The sequence below is a fragment of the Cucurbita maxima genome, unplaced genomic scaffold (assembly GCF_002738345.1).
Source record: "Cucurbita maxima cultivar Rimu unplaced genomic scaffold, Cmax_1.0 Cma_Scf00002, whole genome shotgun sequence".
NCBI lineage: Eukaryota > Viridiplantae > Streptophyta > Magnoliopsida > Cucurbitales > Cucurbitaceae > Cucurbita > Cucurbita maxima.
In genome coordinates, this window is record NW_019272018.1 from 3,457,527 (window position 1) to 3,481,858 (window position 24,332).

Genomic DNA, 24,332 nt, shown 5'->3' on the forward strand with positions numbered 1-24,332 from the left:
GCTCTAACAGCCTGTCCAGTCCGACAGTGACAGCATGGACTTGCTTCGTGGGCCCAACGAAGACAGTGGGCTGAATGCGCAGCCCAAAAAGGCTTTGGGCCCAATAAAGGTGCGATGGGTCGATAATAATACAAGGCCCATAGGCCCGTAATCACTTCACAGCGAGGACAATGTAGGAAGAAATTCTATTTCTATTTATTATTTTTCAAAATTTTAAATCCACTTTTAAACCACAATATAGAAGTTTGTGGCATTAAAAAATTATCGGAGGAGGACGTAGTAACTAACTTGGATTTAAAGGAAGAGATTTCCGCACTCTTATAAAAAATGTTTCGTTTTTCTCTCCAACTAATGTGGATCTCACAATTCACTCTCTTTGAAGCCCAGCATACTCACTAGCACTCGAGCCCCTCTCTAGTCAATGTGGGATCCCTTTCGAACTTCTCTTTAAGGTTTTTTAAACACGTTTGGCAGAGATAACTTTTCACATCCTTATAAAAGAATACTTAGTTTCTCTTTCCAACCGAAGTGAAGTCTCACAAAAAAAAATCTAACTCAACCAAATCTTTTATAGTTTGAGTGAGTCGAATTATCAGGTCATATGAACTCCGTGACATAAATAATATAATCTATAATGAATTAATTTATTTTGTTTGGTAAAAAACATATAAAAGGTATAATAAAAGCCACGTGAGAATCAAAATAAGATCTAGACTTAGATTGAAATTATTGTATTTTACAGAACTTTTTGGATTTGACTGACAAAAGTTCCAAACCTCAAAATCCAATTTAGATTTGGGCCTAAAAAATAATAATCAAGAAAGAGAGGGGTTGAATTAAAATAAAAAGCCAAACCTTTTTATTATTTGATTTATTTTTTAAAAGTTTTTTTCTTTTTCATCATATTTATATCATATTTTCTTTTCATTGAAAAGTCGAAGATTTTTCAAAATATTATAATGATAATCTTGAAAATATAAATAGATACTCTTTGAAACAATAAACCAAACTTCAATAAATAAATATATATATATATATATATATATTAAAATAAAATATTTATTTACTTTTCAACGTTCACATTTTGAGCTTTCCAAGGTTCAAAGAGAACATCAAGAAGTTAGTAGAAAGTGGAATGCCTCTAGATAAACAAATAAAATGAAATAAAATTATTATTATTATTATTGTTGTTCAAAAATATTTAATTTTAGTCCCTTTATTTTTTAAATGTTAAGGTGAAGTACACTTTTACCCTTGGAGATTTTTAATTAGTTTGATTTTGGATGATGAATATTTAAAATATTTAATTTCTATTTAGTCCATTATCCATTAAAATTTTAAGATTCAGAATTCCAACACTTGATAGAATGCCAACACAAGTCCTTCCAACATGTTTTGTCCTAATTTACGTGTATCTTAGAAAAATTCCTAAAAGATCACCCAACACGTAAAGCTCACTTAACTGTGAAGTTCTTATGATCGAGCCACAAAAATAAAAAGTGCACCTTATTAACATAGGTAGTGACTTTCAATTCTTTTAAGTCATTCTTAGCTATCATATTCTCAAGATTTTTCTCATTCAGATGTGGTATTGACTCATTCATGTACCTCTCCTTTATTCAAATGTCAAATTTAAAAGAGACACGTTGGGCTCGTGAGGTTCAGTTCTATTCCTTATAGTTTGATAAAACCCTAAAAAAATAATTACTACGGTAAAGACAAAAAATTTTATCCAATCTTATCCTTCATGTAATTTTACAAAACATTAACTATTGCTTTCATGCTTTCATGTGCAAGTAGTAGTAAAGGTAGGCAAATTGAGATTGGAGTGGGACAAGATAAGGTCCAAATGGCAGACAGACATGTCTATGGAAATGGAAAAGGTGACCTTCACTATCACAAAGCATGCACATCACTTACCATTTTCCTCCCAACTTTACAAGGGGCCCTTTCATATTTTTTTACAATATCATAAAAAGGGACAAAGATACTTCTCCAAGTCTTCATTGACATGGGAAGCATGGAGAGCAAACGAGATTAGCATCTCAAATCTGTACGTGGAAAGCTCTAAGCTATCTACTCATTGAACGAGACTAAGAACCCGACCTAACTTGTTATCGAAACAAAAGTGAATGAGACTCAATCGACCATAATGTTGATCGGTGGAAATTCAAAGAGTTAAGATACCACTAAAAGTGGAGAATCAAATCAAATTATTGCAAAGCCTTATCTCGATTTATGTTATTGTAAGAAGCTTTTTGTAATCATTCTAGACTTGTTTATTCTTCAATAATACAAAAGTTTCAAATTCTTTCCGGTATACCACTTGACCTAGACTCAATCGACCATAATGTTGATTAGTGGAAACAGTTAAAGATACCATGAAAAGTGGCGAATCAAATTAAACTATTGCACGGTCTTATCTCGACTCATGTTCTTATAAAAAACTTTTTACAATCATTCTTGAGAGTCGTCAAGACCTTATCTTTGAAACAATAGTCCTCACAATCTACAACAATCAAAATCCATTGATTCTTCATTAATAAAGCAACTCCAAAGAGAGGAGTATACTAAACAAACTAATAAAATACACACACATCATGAACTGATAGCCAAAAGGCCCTGTTTCTATCGGGCTTTTAAGAAACTTGGGGCCCTTACCCTACCCCTACCCCACCACTTACATGGCTACAGAATCTTTGTACATAAAAGACAATGACCCAGAGACCCAAAACTTTCCATCAGCAAGAAAATGACACATGCACCCCCCTAACACTAGCTCTAAGAGGTAGTAGTTTACAGAGAGAGAGAGAAGAAGAGTTTGGAGGGTAAAATGGGAATTTCACCTTCATTCATGGGCAATTGGGGTTTCTACCAGGGCCTCCATAGTAAAAGAAGTGGCCCCAATCCCCATTGCTTCCTGTTTGAACATCATAGCAATCAGGCTGCTCTGTGAATGTGCCAATGCCTTTTGGTGGTTTGAGATTGTTTGATGCATCAACAACTTGAATGTTTCTAAAATAGCTTGCTTTCCCAAATCCTTCATCTGGGAAATGGCCGCTCCCCATTTGTGTTGAAGTGTGCTGTCCATTTGGCTCGGAGTTTACCACTTCACCTCCCCACTCAATCATGGAGGCACTGTCTGCTAAATATGAGAATAGAAATGAAGGCCAATATCCCATTACGTAGCCATTGCCAAATTGCATCCACCAATGCCCCTCTTTTGGATCCTACATAAATCAATCAAATAAACCATTTCAGATCTGCAAAGCTCACAATTGAAGGACCTGAGAGTCAGTTGTACTCGGTTGTGGCATTTCGTCATGAGACGTGGTAGGGGAGATACACTACGAAAGGACCTGAGACTCGGTTGTACTCGGTTGTGGCGTCTTGTCAAGAGACGTTGTAGGGGAGATACACCCCGACTAATAAACGATGTGTTTGGTTGAGTTTTGATTACAACGAAAGAAAGTGTTTAAAACAACTTGCATACACTCTGACTAATCTATAGAAGGAGACGACAGTTCGACGGTCCCTCTAATTCCTAAAAGTATTCGTGTTTATGGTTAATCGTCCCTTTTTTCCCTTAGGCCAATCTGTCATGGTTAAGGCCAAAAGATTCTTAGCAGCATAAGAACAAAGCAATGCCACTTGTTTTTCGCCCCATTAGTGTCTCATTTTATTGTTGCAAGGTAACTATTGATGTGGCCAAAGAATTTGAAATGTGTATAGATATCAGCTGGGTTGGGACAACAACCATAAACTGATGCCCCCACATGCTTATCTATCATCGGTACTATCATTTTCATGGATATTGGATTTTTCTCCTTGTTTCAGAAACTCTCATGCTAATTCAAAAACTATAAAGGCCTGTTTCTGGCTGTTACCTTCCAGACAAGTATACTGATATCGTATTGCGAATTTCGGAACGCCGAGACTGGAGAAATGCTTGCTCCCATCGCGATATCGCTGTTGATTTGAATAAAGCCCGAGCAGAGGAGGTTGTAACAGCCTGTAGCTTGATATGCATCACTCTGAAGCAAACATTGGGAAGAAAGATTATTACGAAAACGCCTCTAACTTGAGCAAAAGAAACAGTAACGATCGAGTGTGTGGTCAGGCTCACCGTCCAGTATGTGAAGAGTCTCGTGTTGTTATCACCGTAGAGATTGGGACTGACCTGTTTGTGGAAGAACAAGAAGTTATGACACTTTCTGGTTTATAAAGTTCATGAAGATAATGAAAAGGATGAAACCTGCCAACCAGCTTCAATGCTATTAAGATCTTCACCAAAAGAGCCTCCCAATATCCAAATCTGTGATAAGCTAAACTCATTTGGCTGTTGAATGCTGGGCTCCCACACGTTCATAGTGGCTTTAGCTCCATAATACTTGTCTCCTTCTACATAAGCTATGGCATGCTAAACAAGCCAAAAAAGAAAATCAGAGCTGAATTGGATTACTTTAAGAGAAAAAGTGTGAGATCCCACATCGGTTGAGGAGAAACATTCTTTAGGGTGTGAAAACCTCTCCCTAGTGGACGCGTTTTAAAAACTTTGAGGGAAAGCCTATAAGAAAAAGTCCAAAGAGAACTATCTGCTAGCGGTGGGCTTGGACGGTTATAAATGGTATCAAAGCAAGACAACGGATGATGTGTCAGTGAGGAGGCTGAGTCCTAAAGGGGGTGGATTGGAGAAGGAATCGAGTGTCTACGAAGACATTGGACCTCGAAAGGGGGTGGATTGTGAGATCCTACATCGGTTGAAGAGGAGAACGAAACAGGGTGTGAAAACCTCTCACTAGCGGACGCATTTTAAAAACCTTGAGGGGAAGTTCGGAAGGGAAAGCCCCAGGAGGACAAAATCTGCTAACGATGGACTTGGGCTGTTACAAATGATATTAGAGCCAAACACCAAGCAATGTGTCAGCGAGGAGGCTGAGCTCAAAGTGGGTGGACACGAGGCAGTGTGCCAGCAAGGACATTGAACCCTAAAGGGGGTGGATTGGAGGGTTGGAGAAGGGAATGAGTGACAGAAAGGACGCTGGGCCTAAAAAGGGGTTGGATTCTGAGATCTCACCTCGGTTGGTGAGGAGAACGAAACATTCTTTAGGGTGTGAAAATCTCTCCCTAACAGAAAGCGGAGAAGCCAAAAGAAGACAATATCATCTAGCGGTGGGCTTGGGCGGTTACAAAAAGCGGAGAAATGGATGATTACCTGATGGCCACTTTGGTTGATGAGATCAGGCTCAGCAGATCTAGGGGGTATTGGGGCTGATCTGTGCTTTTTTCTTCCATATCTCTTCACTGAACTTGCTCTCAAAACATCCTCATGTTTGGTTCTTCTAATGGGGATGGTACCTTCAGGGCACTTTCCATTAACATGCCATAGTTGCTTAATTGGATTCGGTTTTTCACTGGCTTTCTCAGCTACTTTGCTCTCATCTAGCCATTCTGGATGAAAAGTTGGCCTCGTCTGATAGAACACATAGAACCAAGATGAACAAAAACTTATGGATCGAAGAGAAAATGAGAGAAAAATATGGTAATGAACTGATGAAACAAGAACAAACCTGGATTTTGTGGTCTTTAAGGAAAGGATGGTCAAATGCAGGTTGATGAGACATATGAACACAGTCAATTAGGTCCCCATCTGGGCTCTGGTTCAACCAATAGAACAAACATAAGAACAACATTGTATGGTGTTTGGCTCCTAAGAAAGTTAAGACAGAGATTTTAAGAGAAAGTGGAATATGTTCTTCCTTGTTTGGTTCCTTAGAAAACAGAGGAATCCAAACATTTTCCCGGAAAAAACAGAAACCCCATTCGAGTAGAAAAGGGAAGAAAGTGGAACATGTTCATCCTTGTTTGGCTCCCGAGAAAACAAAGGAATCCAAACATTTTCCCGGAAACCAAACAGAAACCCCATTTGAGTAGAAAAGGGAAGGAAGTGGACTATGTTCATCCTTGTTTGGTTCCCGAGAAAACAGAGGAATCCAAACAGACCGCCACTACAAGCAAACCCCATTTGAGTAGAAACGGGAAGAAAGTGGAATATGTTCATCCTTGTTTGGTTCCCAAGAAAACAAAGGAATCCAAACATTTTCCCGGAAACCAAACAGGCCGCAGTTACAAGCAAACCCCATTTGAGTAGAAAAGGGAAGAAAGTGGAATATGTTCGTCCTTGATTGGTTCCTGAGAAAACAGAGGAATCCAAACATTTTCCCGGAAACCAAACAGGCCGCAGTTACAAGCAAACCCCATTTGAGTAGAAAAGGGAAGAAAGTGGAATATGTTCATCCTTGTTTGGTTCCTGAGAAAACAGAGGAATCCAAACATTTTCCCGGAAAAAACAGATACCCCATTAGAGTAGAAAAGGGGAGAAAGTGGAACATGTTCATCCTTGTTTGGTTCCCAAGAAAACAAAGGAATCCAACCATTTCCACCCCATTTTCTAGCATTTTAGAAACAAAACAGAGCAAGATCCACTAAAACCAAACCCAAAATGAATACAGATTACAAACCTCGATGGTTTTAACAGCCGGCTTGTTCAAGCGCCTGAGGTGTTTTCGAACCTCAAGCTTCTGGCGGGAAGCAGATTCCATCCTCGCCGCACAGCACACAGAAACCAGCCCCAAAACACAAAAAATGGCGACCAGAGCTTCCATGGTCCTGCATCTGCTAAACCTAGCAGAACCCATCTCCAAAAACCCTCTTAAACTCACAAATCCACAGCAGTTTCCTCTACCACACCGCCACTAAAAACAAACCCAGAAGAACAATAAGAAGCTCACTCAAGAACAACAATGGCGGACGGCCACCAGGAAAGAAGAAAGGTGTAAAACCCACACGCGCACAACTCTCTAAAAAGCAATGAATTTCTCTCTCACAAAACTGCCCCACTTTCTTGTCATTTTCCCTCCGATTCGGATTGCGCTGTACAAATCATTTTCTTTTCAAATTTCGTAATGGGGAACTGATGATTTAGGACCAATGGATTTGCATGGTCAAATTTGGGAGAGGAAGATGAATGATTTTTGGATATTTTTCATTACGTTACATGATCATCAAGAGAGGGCTTACACATCTTTTTTCCTGACACCCATTAAATTTTAGCCATTGCGTTCCACTTTTTCATTATTTATTCCGTCAAATAAAAAGAGAAAAAGAGGAAAAAATTACCCTTTTTTTCCTTTTTCTTCTTTGTTTTTATCTGAGAATTGACTTCTTGTCATTAGTTTATAGCTCGTATTCTATTTAAACATAGCGGGTGAGTTCGCTTATCTCAAACTCGTGAACTTAGCCGATACAAAACTATATGATAGCACTCCATTTTTCCGATTCGGTAGTTCGATCTATGATTTAGCATTCATGGACATTGATAAGATCCTTCCATTTAGCAACACAAGATGACATAGCCTCAAAGTTAAGGACGAGGTTCAAACGAAAAGAGGTTTACGGTGGATACCTAGGCACCCAGAGACGAGATAAATAGCGTATCCATGTCACATAGGATATAGGATAATATCGAAGCAAAATAATTTTATATTGAGTAACCTTTTGAAAATAAACACGCTAAAAGAACAAACTATGAGTAAATAATGTAACCGTGTCACACGATTCACAATGTAGTATTTATTTTTTTTGAACCAAAATGATTAATAAATAACGCTAATATTAACTTTAACATACATTTATTAAAATTAATTAATTTCACAAGTTATATAATAAAAATAATTTAAAACATTCACGTCGGTAAACTTTATGTTATATTTTTATTTAACTCGCCGTTATATTAATTTTGTGATAAACTTTATATTATAATTTTTATTTAGCCTATTAGGTCTTTTTATGGAAGCATAATTCAAAATTTCCATAATATAATTAAATTATTTAATCCCACGATCCAAAAAAATTTAAAAGGCAAATAATTATGTCATGTCTTAGTGCAACTCATCATTCACCCTCTGATTTCCCACGGTCCTCCAATCTCAATGCATAAAGTGGGCCCCAATGTTACATTAAAGTCTTAATTTATATATTATATAGTTTATTTCATTTAATATTTTGTATATAATATGGTTTAAAATAAAAATAAAACAATATTAATTAATTTAAAATAATAAAAAAAATTTGAAAGCAAAATCAATGTGAATTTTTTTCCACTCAATGTATAGCCCGAGTGCGCCGTATTTACTTATATATCAATAAATCGTATTTATGCCTGATAATATTTGTGAGCTGAGTTAAAACGAATGGAGACATTTTCAGATCAAATCTAATTATTCTGAAGGTAAATTTTTGACTCAAATAATCTTATTAAATAATAAATTCAATTTATAATAATTTTTTTTGGTTAGTTCGTAAAATATTTATTTACTTATTTTTAAATATTTAATTATTAATAGACACTCGATTTTAATATATATTTTAAAAAGTTTTTTTTTTAAATGGTGGGATAATAAAATATAAATATATGTATATATATTTGTTTAGTAAATTAAATTTAAATTAATATGTGTTCACATTAGATAAAAAAAATTATAATTTTTTGAATAAATTTGTAATTAGTTTAAAAGAAAGCTACCAATTTAGTGGAAGAATAAATAGAATATTCCAAAAACGCATTTATAAAAAATTAACTTTAAAGAAAATAACGATATTAATTAAGAAACATTACCCCAACGGTAACGGACAAAACAAGGCTGGTGGGAAACAATAGGGGTAAATTCGTAATTTCCTAAATGGAGGACGAAAATTCCCATTTCCCGAAGAAAAAAAGAGAACAACAAAGTCATCGAACATGGAAAAGCATGTAGCCGTTACAATTTCTATTACCCTCGCTTCTTGGCGGGTCACCCGCAGGTCACGCTAAGTGCGTCACAGCAAAGTAGCTGAAAATTTGAAAAAATAATTTTATTGATAAAATATTAGTCTTTATAAATTGTAATTATATTTTTTAATCAGACAAGAGAAGACGACGATGTATTTACTCATAAGTAAGTGATATTTCAATTATTAATTTTTGGGAAAATAATAAAATATTTATTGTAAATTATGGAGTTCCATGGAAATTGGGTGGAAGAGACATTAATTAAATAAATGGGCCGAACAAAAATTGGCTGGTAGATGGGCTTGTATGGGTTGCAGAAATCAGCCCAAATAAAGAAATGGGCTGGCCCAACTAAAATAAATGGGCTGGCCCAGTTGAAATAAAATAACAAGAAATGAAAAATATACAAAACAAATATATATATTAGCCAAAATTATTAAAAAAAAAAACATTTTTTTTATTTTTAATTTCTTGTGTAGTTTAATTAAAAGCTTAAATGAGAATAGAACAAAAAGAGAAACTTCAAACTATAGGGGCAATTTTGTAATTTCAGCTGTTTTTAATTGATGGGTTGTTTTGTTTGTATGGATAATAATGTATTATGGATCCCTTTACACCTCAATGATTATTAACTAATCTAATTATGGTCCGCTCCATCGAGAGAGGTATCGACTTTAATGAAATAGTTTATGTTATCAATTCTTAATAATCACTTACACGATCGAACCAAACAAATCGTTAATAAATCTAAAAACGATATTGTTTTTTCAACCATAAAAAAAATAATAAAAACCCATGTGGAGTATATATCTGGTCACCCAAATAAATAATTTATTTTTAATTTTTTTTGTCAACCTACTAATAATAATAAAAAAAAATAATATTTTTATTGCTTAAAAATTTAAGAATATTAATGTTTGTTTATAAATATATATATATATATATTTTAAAATTTTAAAAGAATTTTTTAAGTTTTTAAAAGAATTTAAGGATATTGGTAAAAATTTAGAAGTTAAAATGTATTTTTAAAATATTTTTATTTATTTAACTTTTTAATTAAAACGATGCCATATATCACGAAAGTTGAAGACAAAGAATAATATCCAATTCAGAATAAAGTTAGATAAATTGAAGAATAATTTGGAGAGTTGATGATAACGACTGTGAATTCCAAATTGTGCGTTCGATCTCAGTTGCTACAATTCCAATCCAAATCCGCTTCCCATTTTTCTGCTACTTCAGAATCTCAGTTCCCCATCCAGTCACTTTCACTTTCTTTCCTCGCTCCTCGCCCTGTTCTTCAATTCGGGCAATGGTGGATGAAATTCCGATCAAGAGAAATAGGGTATGGCCGCACGTTTTTGATTTTCTCTGCATTACTATTCCATAATCATAAAGGTATCTTTCATGGGAATCAAAACAAGATCAATTATGGAACAACAGCCTTCCGCCCAACTTTAAAGGTTGCGTGGGACGATTCCCATTTCGTTTTCCCCTCTCATCCAAGGAATTTTCTGTTCTATCTTCTGTTTACTTGCCTTCTCCGATTGATCTTTCGTTGATCCTTATTTCGCATGATTTTCTTTGAAGCCATCTCTCGTCTGTGATTCCTCCCTTGCGGCAGGGGAGTTTGATTCTGTAACATTTGTTCACGTTTTGGACTCGGATTTCTTCATTTCCAGTTTTAGAGCTATGGATTATTATTAGTGTGGCTGGTGATTTCATTCAGATTCATGTTTCTGCTGGTTGTTGGTGAAATAATGGGCTAAGTTTACAAGTGATTAAGTAGTTAAGTAGTCGATTTTTGTTGTTTAAATTGATATTAATGAGGTTTTGGATGTGTAAGATTCACTGTCCTTCATCCCTTTGCCTTTGCCAACCTTCCCCTCATATACATTCCACTGGATCAGTATCATTAGATTTGCAAAACTCACCACATTTGCCTTCACGAGATGTGCCAGTCATCGGAACTTCTGGTTCCAGTGTTGAGACCCTTGAACCTAAGCGCGACAAAGTGCCGGAGAGTGAGTTTGGAAACAAGAGCAGTTTGAGGAAGCTGAATTCGCGGTCAGGTGTATCAAAGGAGAAGCATGTAAAAACTGTACAATGGATGGATTTTTCAGGCAAAGAACTTGCTGAGATCAGGGAATTTGAAGCTAGGTAATATCTCTTACCATTTAATCTCTCTCTTCTCATTTGAGACTTGAAGAGCCTGGAAGGAGTGGAGAAGGTGTGATCTCTGTTTTTAGCATCTCGTAAATCATGATCGAGGAGATCGAATATCATCCAAATAATTGAAATTCAGGGTCTTCCTTCTATTTAATTATTTGATTTTAGAATCTTTACATCTCATGAATTGAGTTTGAGAAGATTTAATGTCATCAAAATAATTGAAATGCTGTTTCTTTCATTGATTTATTATTTGATTAGATCTTGTATTAGTATGGAATTACCAAGTTACTTAAATATCAAGTTATACAATATAATCTGTTCATATTAACACAACATACTGAAACTTGATCGAATATTGGAGGTATGATGAAATAATATGTACTTAGAAGGATGGAACTGCAATTACATTTGATGCTTTAGATGTTCATACCAGTTTAAAGATATTTGAGATGATGCTTCATGTCCCTATTCCAAAATCTTTGAAGAGTTCATAAACTTACAGATGGGATTGGAATGCCCAAATTTGAGTTTTCTTCATGATGGCTGCTGTTTTCTTGTGAATGAACTATACATACTGACTACTGATCGTGTACGCGTGTGCGTGTACATATTTTTCTTATGCAACAGTGAAGATGAAGATTCGGATTATGAAGACGAGGATAACGGAAGCTGCATCTGTACTATTTTATGAAATTTCTCAGTAGCTTAGATTTTCAAATTTAAAAAAGAAGAGGAAGTAGCTAACGAAGCCCGCTTAATGTCGGTTACAATCATATTCGTCCTGAAAGGTCTTTGATGCTTCTTTGTTTTCATTTCTCAGATTAGAATATGTTGTGAGAATGAAAGGCAAAATGGAGCTTTATTTACCAATAATGTACCTAATTTATTTGTTTTATGAAAATGTTGTTAATTCTTCAACATGAACAAATTTCACTTTTCACTTGATTGGCAAAAGAATTCTCTGCTTTGTAAATTATATACTGAATGTTATCTCATGAGGCCACTACTTATACTCTAAGCTTCCATGATTGTCTAAATTATTGATGCATGCTGCCTGAGATATGAAATTTTGTTATATTGTTTTGCTGCATTTTAATGTTTCTAAAGTGCAGACTATTTGAACCAGAGCAGATTCCTACATATGGGATCATTGAAACTCATTGCCTTCGCCTTGTAGACCTTCGAAAGATGCGTCTACGTGGTGTTCGTGGACTAAAGTACCCAGAGATGTAAACGATTAGCACTGCAAACACAAAGCCAGCTGGGAACCCAATTCCTGCACCTATCCAGGAAAACACTTCTTGCTTTTCTTCCTCCTCAGCTTGTTTTGTCGGTTGCTCGTCTTCTGGACATGGCTGTTGGATTTGAATTCCACATAGCCCACTGTTGTTGGCATAATAGCTTGGAGTGTTCATGGTGTCCATCTGACCCCCAACTGGAATCTTGCCGCTAAGCTCGTTGTTACTCACGTCAAGAACCGTCAACTGTTGCAGCTTGATTAGTGATTCTGGGATCGAACCCGAGAGCTTGTTGTGAGACAAGTCCAAGGTCTCCACATTTTCCAAGTTCCCAAAACTTGATGGTATATGGCCAGATAGGTTGTTGTATGCCAGGTTGAGAAGCTTTATGCCCTTCAGATTACCAATTGATGCTGGAATCTCTCCACTAAAATGGTTCCCTGACAAGTCTAATAGTGAGTAGATGTCAAGACTGGGACGAGTTGCAAGACCTAAAGTTGACTTCTTCCAATTCACTATCAAGTCATTGAACTCAATAAAGATGTTGAAGAAGTTTTCAGAGAGAGACGAGGCCGTTCTCGGTGTCTCTACCATTCCCTTTAGTTCCCCTACCTCAGTTGGAATTTCTCCAACCAAATTGTTACTTGAGAGATCAAGGATGTGTAGGCTACTAAGCTTGGAGATTCCTTTTGGGATCAAACCCGCGAGGGAGTTATTTCTCAAACTCAGAACTTGAAGCGTGGGATTTTCGTAAAGAAAGTCGGGCAATTCACCAGAGATATTGTTGTTATGAAGATCAAGGTGTTTGAGGAATGTAAAGTTCGTTAAATTCTTGGGGAAGCTTCCAGAAAATCTGTTATTGCTTAATGAAAGAATCCTAGTTTGCTGAGGGAATGTTGTGGGAATTTCGCCTGAGAATTCATTTGAAGAGTAATCTATGTATGAAAGAAATGCACCTGGATCAAACACTGGGAATGTATCCCCTGATAGTCTGTTTGCTGACAAGTCCAACAGCAGTAGGCGATGAATCTTCGTGATCGATTTTGGAATACGACCCGAAAAATTGTTTCCAGACAACATTAGCAGCATAATAGAATTGGCATCACCCATGTTTTCAGGCAGTTCTCCAGAAAAGTTGTTCCTAGACAGCGCGAGAACAGACAGACTCAGTGACTCGAAGAGACGAGGAGGAAGAGAACCCGAAAGCTTGTTGTCTGAGAGAATTATGGAACCAACATTCATTTCAGCAAGCCATAAAGGAAAACTTCCTTCTAGTTTGTTTTCACTCAAGTCCAGGAAATTCAGACCCTTCTGCAAAGAAATCCATTCAGGGACCTCTCCTACAAGCCCACACGACTTCAACGACAGTCGAGAAAGCATGCACTTCGGTTTTAAGCTTGTAATGCTGCTATTCCAAGTCATCAAATTGCCTCCAATCAACAAATCTACAAGCCCTTTCATATCGAACAACAACCTCGGAATATACTGGCCAAGTAAGTTGTTTTGCAGTTCCAGCGTTTTCAAGTTTTCCATTTTCTGTATTGATGTTGGAATAGTTCCATTCAGTTTGTTATTGCTTAAAGCCAAATAAGTCAAGTTGGACAGAGTCCAAATATCTGAAGGTATCCCCATTGTGAACTGATTGTCCCTCATGTCTAGTACCTCCAAAGATTTCAGATTGACTATTGAAGCCGGGATTTGGCCGACAAATTTGTTGCTACGAATCGACAATTTCTGCAGCATTTTCAGGTCGCCAATCTCGTCGGGAAGTTTCCCTGTTAAAGAATTGCTATCCAACTTCAGAACTCTCAAGTTTCCAAGAAGCTTCACATCTGCAGTCAGAGCTCCACCGAGCAAATTGCTGCTCATGTCGAGCAATTGAAGGTATCGTAAACAATAGAACTGTGGAGGAATCGAGCCACTGAATTTATTCTGCATCAGATTAAGAGAAACCATCTTACTTAGATTACTAAACCCAGCTCCTGAGATTTGCCCTTCAAAGAAGTTGGAAGAAAGATCAAGTAACATCAAGCTTCTAATGGTGAAAAGTGGCACCAATGCTTTAGCATCAAGTGGCAATGGATCATCAGTAATCCTCAAAGCAAGAGAGTAAAGATTGAGACCTCGAACCGTCCTTGGGCGAGAATCCGGAGAAGAGCACACAACTCTGTCCCATTGGCAACAATCCGAAGTCGAGTTCCATGAATCCAAAGAAGAGAAGAGAGAGATGGAGGTGTTGGGAGAATTTGTAGTAGAGAGAAGGGAGGCTTTGAAGAGGAGGAGAGCTTGCTTTTGTTGATCGGGACACGATAAAATCTGAGTGACGAAGAAGAAGAAGAAGAAGAAGATATTGATTATGAGTCCGGTACGAACAGGTAGGAGACGGAGATCTGGCATGGATGCAGCAGAAGCAAGGTTCAAGTGAGAGGGAAGAGAAGATGAAATCCTGTGGAACATTTGAAATTCTGATATGTTCATAACTATATATATACAGAGGGGAGGGAACTAAAGTTGATGAGTGGTATCGAAGTCAATGGTCAAAAGTCAACGACCAGTGTTTGGGGGAAAATGTTGCCAAAAGACAATGTTGGGTGGAAAAAGGAGAGTATTTTCAGCTGATGTTAGTGGATGGACCCTCTAAAATGGGTGCATTTGGCCCATCATGAGCCTCGTGACCTCGTGACCGTAGATACGAACCTGATCTCCTAGTCAAAGGTACGCGGTTTAGCTAAATTCAACTTGACTCGAATTTGAATTTGTTGATATTATGGATTTAATTAAATAAGTAATTAACAACAAAAACAACTTAGTCAAATTTGGTGGCTTAATTAATATTATCACATCCTTCATTTCCTTATTTTAAAAGACGGAATAATTTCTAGGTAAAAGAAAGGGTGATTAAAAATATTTTTTTTTTTTTGTTGATTAAAATATCAAAGTCTAATTAACAAAATAAAAATAATTATAAAAAATTACAATATTTTTTATTTATTTATCAAAGAACCACTAATTTGTGGAAATTTATGATGTTGTGATAGGCATTGTTATTTGTTTATTCTGACAAGAAATCATGATGATATCTTCTGTGTTTATTGCTTGACCTTTTATTATTTAATTTTCCCTAAAAAAATATTTTTCTTCTCTAATTCTTCAGTCTTACCTTCAAATTACTCAATAAATGGAATTTAGTTGGAAATTTCTGGTCAAAATGATCAATTTGGAATAATATTTTTTTTTTTGGATGAGTTCAATTTTGAAAATGAGAAAATTAGTAATGATATTTGGGTTGAATTTCGATATTTACGTATTAGAAAATTTGAGAAATAAGTGGTTTTCTAAGCGTGTGGTGTAATTTAAATTCTTCACAAATTTTCATCATACATAAAAATGACTAAAATGCCCTCGCGACTAAAATGCCCTCGCACAATTTCCTTACCTGAGTGCGTAATTAACTAATTTTGAATATACATTTCTTTTTGGAAAGTGAGGACCATTTTCTCATAGTTTCTCCATTATTAACGCAAGTCTGTCAAGACAGAAAATCATATTCTATTATTACTGTATTTTAGATGAACTTTGGCCGATCGTTTCAATCTCGCCTTTCTTCTCTCAAACTAGACTTTTAAGTCTTACAATGCAATGTCCCATGTTCCAGTCTTTTCTTCTCTCAAACTAGACTTTTAAGTCTTACAATGCAATACAATGTCCCATGCTCTGACACTTTTGACTTCAAAGTTCTAATGATTGAGTCATCGAACATTGTAGTGCACTTTGTAGTTTTTATGATTCAATCATAAAAAAAAAAAAAAAAAAAATGCACATTGTTGATATAAGAAATAACTATCAATATAAATTAAGAATGCCGATCTTTTAATGAACTTTTCTACTAATTACTCTCGTTAAACGGAATCAATTTCATGGTTTTTGGGTACCCTGGTATTTTTTCTTCCATTTTTTTTCCTCGATTTTTTTGCATTACGTTTCGTTGATTTTTAATTTACTCTAACTTCCAAATTATTTAAGAACAAAAAGAGAAAAAACGAAATTGAATTTCTTGTACCAGCAAAAAGACTTAATTTTCAAAAACTATATAATTTTTCAAACACAGGTTGGATGATCTAATTATAAAATGAAACAATCAATATCGACTTACTTTTCAAGAAGGTTTTAAAAAAATTGAAAACTAATTGAAGTAATATTGTTTTTGAAATTATATATGTATACTGGTATAAAATAAAAACCTAAAAACAATTTTAATTAGAAAATAAAAATCCAAAACCATTATCAAATAGTCCCCGTCCAATTAAACAAGCTTTCTTTCTTCTTCTTTAGAGATTTAAACAAGCTTTCTTTCTTCTCTTCTTCTCAAGAGATTTGGTCCGTGATCCATGCCTTGACCTGTTGAGCTAAACTCGTGTTGGCCTAGAAAACAACCCGCTCTACTTGACCAATTGAGCTAAGCGCGTGTTGGCCTAGAAAATAACCCATTCTACTTGACCAATTGAGCTAAGCTCGTGTTGGCCTAGAAAATAACTTTTTCTACTTAACCAGTTGAACTAAACTCGTATTGGTTCTACTTGATCAATTAAGCTAAACTCATGTTAGCCTAGAAAACAATTCTACTTAACTAGTTGAACTAAACTTGTATGGGTCTAGAAACTAACCTGTTTTACCCGACCAATTGAACTAAATTCATGTTGGCCTAGAAAACAAACCGTTCTACTTGACCAGTTGAGTTAAACTCATGTTGGCCTAGAAAACAACCCGTTCTACTTAACCAGTTGAACTAAATTCGTGTTGGCCTAGAAAACAACCTGTTTTACCCGACCAATTGAACTAAACTCGTATTGGCCTAGAAAACAACCCATTTTACTAGACCAGTTGAGATAAACTCGTGTTGGCCTAGAAAACAACCCGCTGGGGCCCGCTATGCCAAAAGCGAGAGAAACCCCATCCCTCTCTTTCCTTTTTTCGCCGCCGACATCGAGGTGTCAAACCTTCCCGTCGATGTGAGCTCTACTTAACCAGTTGAACTAAACTCGTATCGGCCTAGAAAACAAACCGTTCCTAGGTAGAACAGGAAAAGGAAGGGGGTAGAGAGTGCGTAAAGAAGCATCATAAACATTGCAAATTCAGACAAGAAAAAGACAGAACAATAAACAGAGTTCAAATTGCTATAATTAACAGGAGTGATAATTACAATGCCCAACCAAAAAAGATAGCAACAGCAACAACAGCAGCAGAAGCATTGTACAAAGCTACCTCAGTTTCTCAGCCAAAAAAAGCCTCTTCTTTTATCACAATTTACCCTCCATCTTCTACAAGCACTGAGCTTCAGAAACAGAATCCCAACAAATGTACAACACTCCATGACCCTTCTCTATACCCTCACCTCTTTATTTACTATGTCCAATAAACAGAATAAATAAATAAATAAATAAATAACCGACAAAAACAACATGGCCAGCTAGTCAGCTAGTCGGCCAGCCAACTGACCATCGTTTACGCATCCTAAACCTTTACCCAAAATGAAAATTAGGAGTGAAGATTTCGATACATCTTCATCTTTGATAAGTTTTTCTTTCCAGATAGACCTCTGCCTAAACTCTTTACAAAACAGTACTTAAGGAAAACAAATATTAGTCATGCTTTCTTACCAAGTTGAAACAAAGACTAGATGAAGCGCTCTCGTTTGTTTGTAACCAGTTAGTTCGATTTTCCAAGTACTACAAGGACTTTCTTTCCGTATGGGCTCGTCCTAAGTACAGGCGCATGCAGCTTTATTGCTTCCACGAGTTTAGTATGAAGAGTACCCTGCAGCGGGAAAACATTGATCTAATTGCATTAGAAATCAGTTCGACAATCACCTATAAATGTAAACACTAACGCTTCCATAAACCTTCATTTGAAATAGAAAAGTGAAAGAACATTCAGATGCCGTAATATTTAAGAAAAATCGACATTTTGCATTCAAATTTCCACAACACCAAAGTGTTATGACCTTCGAGTAGAAAAGGAGGTGTCCAAAACTAACTGCAAAAAAAGACTCTATTGCTAAAAGGACAAGACTGAGATCATAATTACGTCATGATTACAACGGCCATGAGGCATACATTTTCGGTCGGAAAGAAACTCAGTTATAGTTGGAGGGCTTTTTTGTAACCTGATTAGCAGAATTCTCAAGATTGTAGTTGGTATGACATAGCAACATGGGATGTGTAGTGTTTTTCATGATGTCTGACTTTTGTTCTAACTTTTCAAGATATAAATTTGAAGAAGTCACAGGCACCATTCGACAACAGAAGGTGTCAAAGGTGTTAAAAGTGGTACCTACGTTCCCTACACAAAAAAAATTAACATCCTAGACTTTCACACATTCCTCATACATATGAACACAGATACCAAAAAGAGAAGGGAAATATTGGCCTTGCTAACCTTTGTACTGCCCAATGCAGTTTGAATTGCATAATTGCCATATGGGTCCTGCATGATTTTATCAAATCGCTGATCATTGATCAATTCGAGCACAATTTTAGAGATATCTCCGCATTCCCTTGCAGATTCAAGGCATTTTTCAACAACATTACTACTATACTTCTGCATGGCCAAGTCACCAAAACTACCCTCTAACTGTTTGACTATAGCTTCCGTATACCATCGACGCTTAAGCCTTAGGATGAATTGCACAACATAGTTCCTGCATATAATATAATTTAGTGAAATATAACTTGTCAGTTCTAATCCATAGTCCCAAGTCAACTCCAATATTCATATTGGAATTGGAGTTGAATATATACATCTCCAGAATGTAGCCATTGTAAGAAAAATCACGAATTTTGTATATGTTTTGGGGTTCACAATGTCACAATCGCCCCTCTTCGAGACTTATAAAGCGATTGTGCGGCACTTACTCAAGCCCTTGAATAAGTTAACCAACTGAAACGGCTTTAAAAAACAGGGTTAGAAAATGTTTTTAGAGAACGTTTTGGAAAGCATTCTGAGATAGCCAATTTTATGCACTAGCAAGCAATAAGGAACCAGAAAAGCATTGATAACATAGAGCCTAGATAGGAAATTTTGATAATTTGTTGTATCCCCTATCGTATATTATGAGGCAAATTGTGTATGGTAAACTTGCATATTAAAAGTCATACGCTTACAAAAGAAGGAAATAAAATGAACATACAAAAGAAGACATATAATGAAAAATGAATAAAAAGGTTGGTACGGCCATGCAGCCATGAGCAAGGCATAAGAAGGACCATGACCCACCGGATTGGTAACAAGTTGAAATTATCCAAGCATCTACAAAGCAGTTTATCTCACATGAATTATTCAGTTATATGAAAGCAAAAAAAAAAGAAAACAAAATGCTCTCGAAGTAGTCAAATACAAATGAGAAAAGACATTAGAAAAGAGACCGATTAAATTTAGAAATTTGGAAATTCTAAAAGGGTCCAGCATGATCTTGTGGCTACGTAAAGAAAATAATTCTTAAAATTCAGAATCGTTTTGGATCAAATGAAGAAAAGGGTTTTGGAATAAAAATTAAGGAAACAAAGATATATCCAACGCATTGTGATCAACGCATATTAAAGAAAAGGTTAGAGGAAAAAGAAAAGAAAAAAAGAGTTAATTACCCATATTGATCTTGGGAAATAACCAACGCATTGTGAGCAATCTCACTGATTAAATTATCTCGGAGTACACTATTGGAACAAGTGAGGTATTTTTGAAGCACACAACAACCATGACGATCAGTCGCAAGATCAACACAACTATTTCTTACAGCATCAAACAGTACCTGCAGCGAAAGTGATAACCCCAGAATTAATTATTTGTTTCACAGAATTCATGTTACAAAATGAATCTTCCTCAATGTCAAAGACCAGTTGAGGAGGAGGAGGAGGGGGGTTACACACGCCTGATTAAAAGATTAAAGAATACCAACCATGCAAATCGTATCTACTTCCACCGAATTTGGACCCAAAAAAGAAAAGTTCAGCCATCAATATCAATATGGCTAAAAATGGTATTATATTCAGTAACAAAAGACATCAGGCACAAGTCTAAAAAGATTGTTAGTGATTGATATAACTCCTTACTTTACCAATTAAACCATATAACTTCCGAACGAACAATATAAGGATCCACGGAGAACCTTGACAAAGAAATTATAGAGAGAGAATAAACTGCTTGTTGGGTTGTCACGTTTCACTTTTTAAGGAGGGAGGGAGGACAAGTACTTGAGAAGGTAATTTTCTAGCAGATTTAGAAATACAGATGCAAAAACAAAAGTCTTAAGTAGTCATTCAAGCATCATTGAAAACTCCAGTGTTTAACTTATCATAACCTCTTAAACTCGCTTTCTTCAATGTTCCACTCACCTGATTCTATAAAACCATATACATGAAAATTTTCTCAGCACATTTAAAGATGTGGATATATTAATTGTTACTGGGAAAAGACTAAGAAAAAATTGGGAGAAACAAAAAATTTGAAAGGAAGTAAAAAGTTGGGACCTGTGCACTCAGATTTTCAATTAAATCCTTTCCTCATATACAGACTTCTTCGAAATTTCTTGCTTCTTGTCATTCTACCCTTCGAACTATTTCCTCAAAAAAAAAAAAAAAAAAAAAAAAAAAAAAAAAAAAAAAAAAAAAAAAAAAAAAAAAAAAAAAAAAACTACTTGCAGTTACTGACAAAATATCTTAATCCCAAGGTTGCCACCTTGGCTACCAGAAATTATCCATGGCTTCCATACATTCTCCTCTCAAAGGTAAACTATGTAAAAGGCCAATCAAATACTTTTGGAGACTTGCTATCACTTGAATGGGGCATAACTGAAGGAACAATTTGAATGAAAAATAGCAAAACTCCCCAGAAAAATGGACTAAAAGGGAAAGAGATCAAATTAAAAAAGGTAAGCACCTTTTTGTAGTTCTAAACTACAGATGAAAAAGCAAGCACCTTCTTACGTGAAACGAACAAATTCAAAGAAACAGAGCTAGAAAATATAATCCTGACCTCACTGCTAGGCATTAAATAATCAAGGCAATGTTGTGCAACATGGTTTCCGTTTACGTTTTTCATCAGAGTCACCATACCAGACTTCAAAGACGAGACAATCATGAAAACTTGCTCTTGGGTTTTAAGAGTCTCAATAACCTTCTGAACAGCACGAGTCCTGTGATTGAGAAAAATGAATTTGGAAGAAAAATTAAAAACATTAAAAAGAAATGCAATGAAGTCCATAAATTCTTGTGTTTGACCATTGAGGCATAGAAAATGACAGGAAAAGAGCATACCCATGCATGTCACATGAGACTAGAATAATTTCACCATGGTTCTGTGTAATTCTACGTAGAAATTTCATCCGCTGATCTTCATTGCAAACTTCAAGCAGCTTCTGTACTAGATAGTTTCCAAAAGGATCTACCATAAGGTCAACAACATGATCAATGATTTCATTGAAAATCTTCTCAATATCTTCATCAGTACCCTCCATAAATTTCCGTTGCAAGAAACGGCAACCATGTTGGTCTTTTGCCATTAGAAATATTTTACCTCTGACTTCATCAACAGAGTTAAATCTTTCAGGCACTAACTTGAGATTTGCAGATTCCAAGTACAAAGCAGATGAGCTTAGTTCATTACGAAAAATGCGTTCAGTAGCTGGAGCAAAATTGTTGTGCCGAACACAGCTATTTGAGCGGACAATTCTACTTCGGTCAACATGATTGGCTGATTTATCAGCACCAATAGACATAAACCTCATAGCATCAACTGCGTTCAGTCGGGTATTCCTAGCAAGGATCTTTTTAGGAAAGGAAACTTTCTCCATACCTTGAACTGTGTCAATATAGCGCGTTGAAAATGCAGGATTTAAGTGCTTTGAAACACTATGAAATGCACATGCCTCCCAAGATGCTTCACGATTCAACTGTTCGAGATGGCGAGCAATTGGAACCTCATAATATTTCTGCTTACCACCTTGACATGAAGTCCTACTTGAATGATTCTCCTGTGATTGATTAGGAAGCCAACGTTGCTGAATATAAAGATGCTGCGGGTATGGATACTGCTCATGCATCCTGTACAACTGCTCCTCTTCAGTATAATTCCAACCCATTTGCTGACGATTTATCTGTTGCGGATGTATGTACTGAACATGAGACTGCCCATTATGGATTATTTGCTGCCTTTGAGATGTGATAGGAAACTGCAAATTCTGAGCAGACACATTTGCCACCTCATAAGTCAATGGCATAGCAGGGGAGGAAGTCTCCAATGGCTGAAGCTGACCAGCCTGCCACTTTTTATACTGATCAGGTATATGTCGAGAAGGAGAGTTTTGGTGGCCAAGTCTTATCATATGAGGATCATGAACACCATTAATCAAGTGATTTGAAGAATCCAAAGCACCTAATGCCGATGCATCCACATTGACTAATTGTTTGATCAAGTTATCTGAGTAATGATCCTCCAACCTAATGGCATGACCCTGCAATGACTTCCAAGTACGCCCCTTCGCCTCATCACCGAAGTTCAGCTTTTCAAATGCAAGTGCCAAGGACCGGTCTCCTGGCATAGCATCTTTCCTAGTTAGCATTTGATCCATGGAGGATTGCTGGAGTGTATTCATAGAGATATTTCCATCCATCAAATTCCCATTGCGATGGAAGTTTCTAATGGAAGTCTCTTCATAGGGACCCACAGGTATTGAAAACAACCCCTTTTCTTCAGCATGTGCATTACCAGATGCAACATTTGGAATCTCATCACCAATAAGCCTTGCAAGGTCCTCAATTTCCAGTTCAGTACCCATATCTTCCATTGTTATAACGAACAAGAACACTCCCTCTTGAAGAATAAATGATAGAACGACACAAATATTTCAGCCTTCAGCCTGCCAAGCAGCAAAACACACTCATATAGTTTATAGTATCAATGATCAGTTCATAATTCCATCAAATTTCCAGCCTACATTGCAAAAAGAAACAACCAAATCACTGAAATCCCACAACCCAGACAAAGAACGACGAAATCTCAAACAAGAACCATCAATCACAATCCAATAAAGGATCACCTAGCCCAGAAATTTTACGCGATCACCCACTAATCGACTGTACCCTTCAAGACAACAGTAAGAACAGAACGTTGAGATAGAATCAAGAACAAATTGCTTAAGTATCAGGCAACTCCTACAGAACATTAACAAGAAAAGAAGAACAAAACGATCAATGCAAGAAAGGGGAAAAACACATGCAAACACACAAAAAACAAATCGACGTATAAAATTCCCGAAAAGCACAAAAAATCAAAATCCACATCAGAGAAAGCGCCCAAAAGATGATCGATCATACACACACAACTTGATCACAAAAAATCAGATCAAAGAAAACTAACCGAGTAGCCGATGAGAAACAGCAAACAGAGGAGAGGAAGAAGGCCAAAAGTAGGGAAAGTATGAATATAAAGGATGCAATGGAATAGAAGAAGAAGAAGAGCGGCGGCGTGAAGAAGGAGAGAAGGGATTAAAGGAGGAGAGATTATAGGAAAAACAAAGAGAGATTGGAAAATATCAAAGCAGTATCATGCATGGATTTAGATTGTTACGTTTTCCACTCTTTTCATTCTTTTTTGTTTCTTTTGGATTGTTCATCAAAAATCAAAACTAATTTTTTATAATTTTTTTTTCTCTCTCTTCATTTTATCCCATTTTTTTTTTTTTTTTAAATGAAGATTTGATTAAGTTAGGATTTGTTTATGGTTGGAATTGGTTGCTTGCTTGCTTGATTGGAAGGACCGTCACTTTTCTACTTTTCTCTTTTAGCTTAGCTTGATTGAGCGTATGGCAACGAGCTCTTTGGATTCCATACTCTAGTTCAGATCCCGTTGCATCGAGCCCTTTGGATTCCCTATTCTAGTTCAAATGTGTAAGCAATGAATTAGAGCCGCGTCTGGTGAGCAAGCTTTAGTCTAAAAAAGTGAGACTCGACCAAGTAACCCACCTTATAAACCATGTCCCACTAAACTTCCTAGTTTTTAACCCCTATATCCACTCGCCTTTCTATCCTCAGTTGTCGATT

At 36.2% G+C, this 24,332-nt stretch overlaps 4 protein-coding genes across 5 annotated transcripts; 1 reads left to right on the forward strand and 3 right to left on the reverse strand.

Annotated features, from left to right (window-relative positions):
* Nucleotides 1-2,510: 2,510 nt before the first annotated feature.
* On the reverse strand, nt 2,511-7,068 carry LOC111466987. Its single transcript, XM_023111722.1, has 7 exons — nt 6,522-7,068; nt 5,571-5,657; nt 5,216-5,473; nt 4,256-4,420; nt 4,127-4,180; nt 3,888-4,034; nt 2,511-3,230 (listed from the first exon to the last, which is right to left on the reverse strand). The coding sequence occupies exons 1-7, from the start codon at nt 6,696-6,698 to the stop codon at nt 2,853-2,855; spliced, it is 1,266 nt and encodes a 421-aa protein (XP_022967490.1). The 5' UTR covers nt 6,699-7,068; the 3' UTR covers nt 2,511-2,852.
* A 2,786-nt stretch (nt 7,069-9,854) lies between these two features.
* Nucleotides 9,855-12,014, forward strand: LOC111467718. The gene is made up of 2 exons (XM_023112734.1): nt 9,855-10,990; nt 11,630-12,014. The coding sequence occupies exons 1-2, from the start codon at nt 10,656-10,658 to the stop codon at nt 11,691-11,693; spliced, it is 399 nt and encodes a 132-aa protein (XP_022968502.1). The 5' UTR covers nt 9,855-10,655; the 3' UTR covers nt 11,694-12,014.
* Nucleotides 12,015-12,159: 145 nt separating this feature from the next.
* LOC111496914 (LRR receptor-like serine/threonine-protein kinase FLS2) lies at nt 12,160-14,709 on the reverse strand. The gene has a single exon (XM_023147485.1). The coding sequence runs from the start codon at nt 14,695-14,697 to the stop codon at nt 12,160-12,162; it is 2,538 nt and encodes an 845-aa protein (XP_023003253.1). The 5' UTR covers nt 14,698-14,709.
* Nucleotides 14,710-17,390: 2,681 nt separating this feature from the next.
* LOC111466429 (pumilio homolog 12-like) lies at nt 17,391-23,858 on the reverse strand. 2 transcript variants are annotated; one of them, XM_023111080.1, is made up of 6 exons: nt 23,650-23,858; nt 21,549-23,149; nt 21,268-21,427; nt 19,881-20,044; nt 18,676-18,937; nt 17,391-18,054 (listed from the first exon to the last, which is right to left on the reverse strand). In XM_023111080.1, exons 2-6 carry the CDS (start codon nt 23,075-23,077, stop codon nt 17,947-17,949), a joined length of 2,223 nt encoding a protein of 740 aa, XP_022966848.1. In that variant the 5' UTR covers nt 23,078-23,149; nt 23,650-23,858; the 3' UTR covers nt 17,391-17,946. The 2 variants fall into 2 exon arrangements, with proteins under 2 accessions (XP_022966848.1, XP_022966857.1); XM_023111089.1 differs by having other exon boundaries at nt 21,549-23,223.
* Nucleotides 23,859-24,332: the final 474 nt, after the last annotated feature.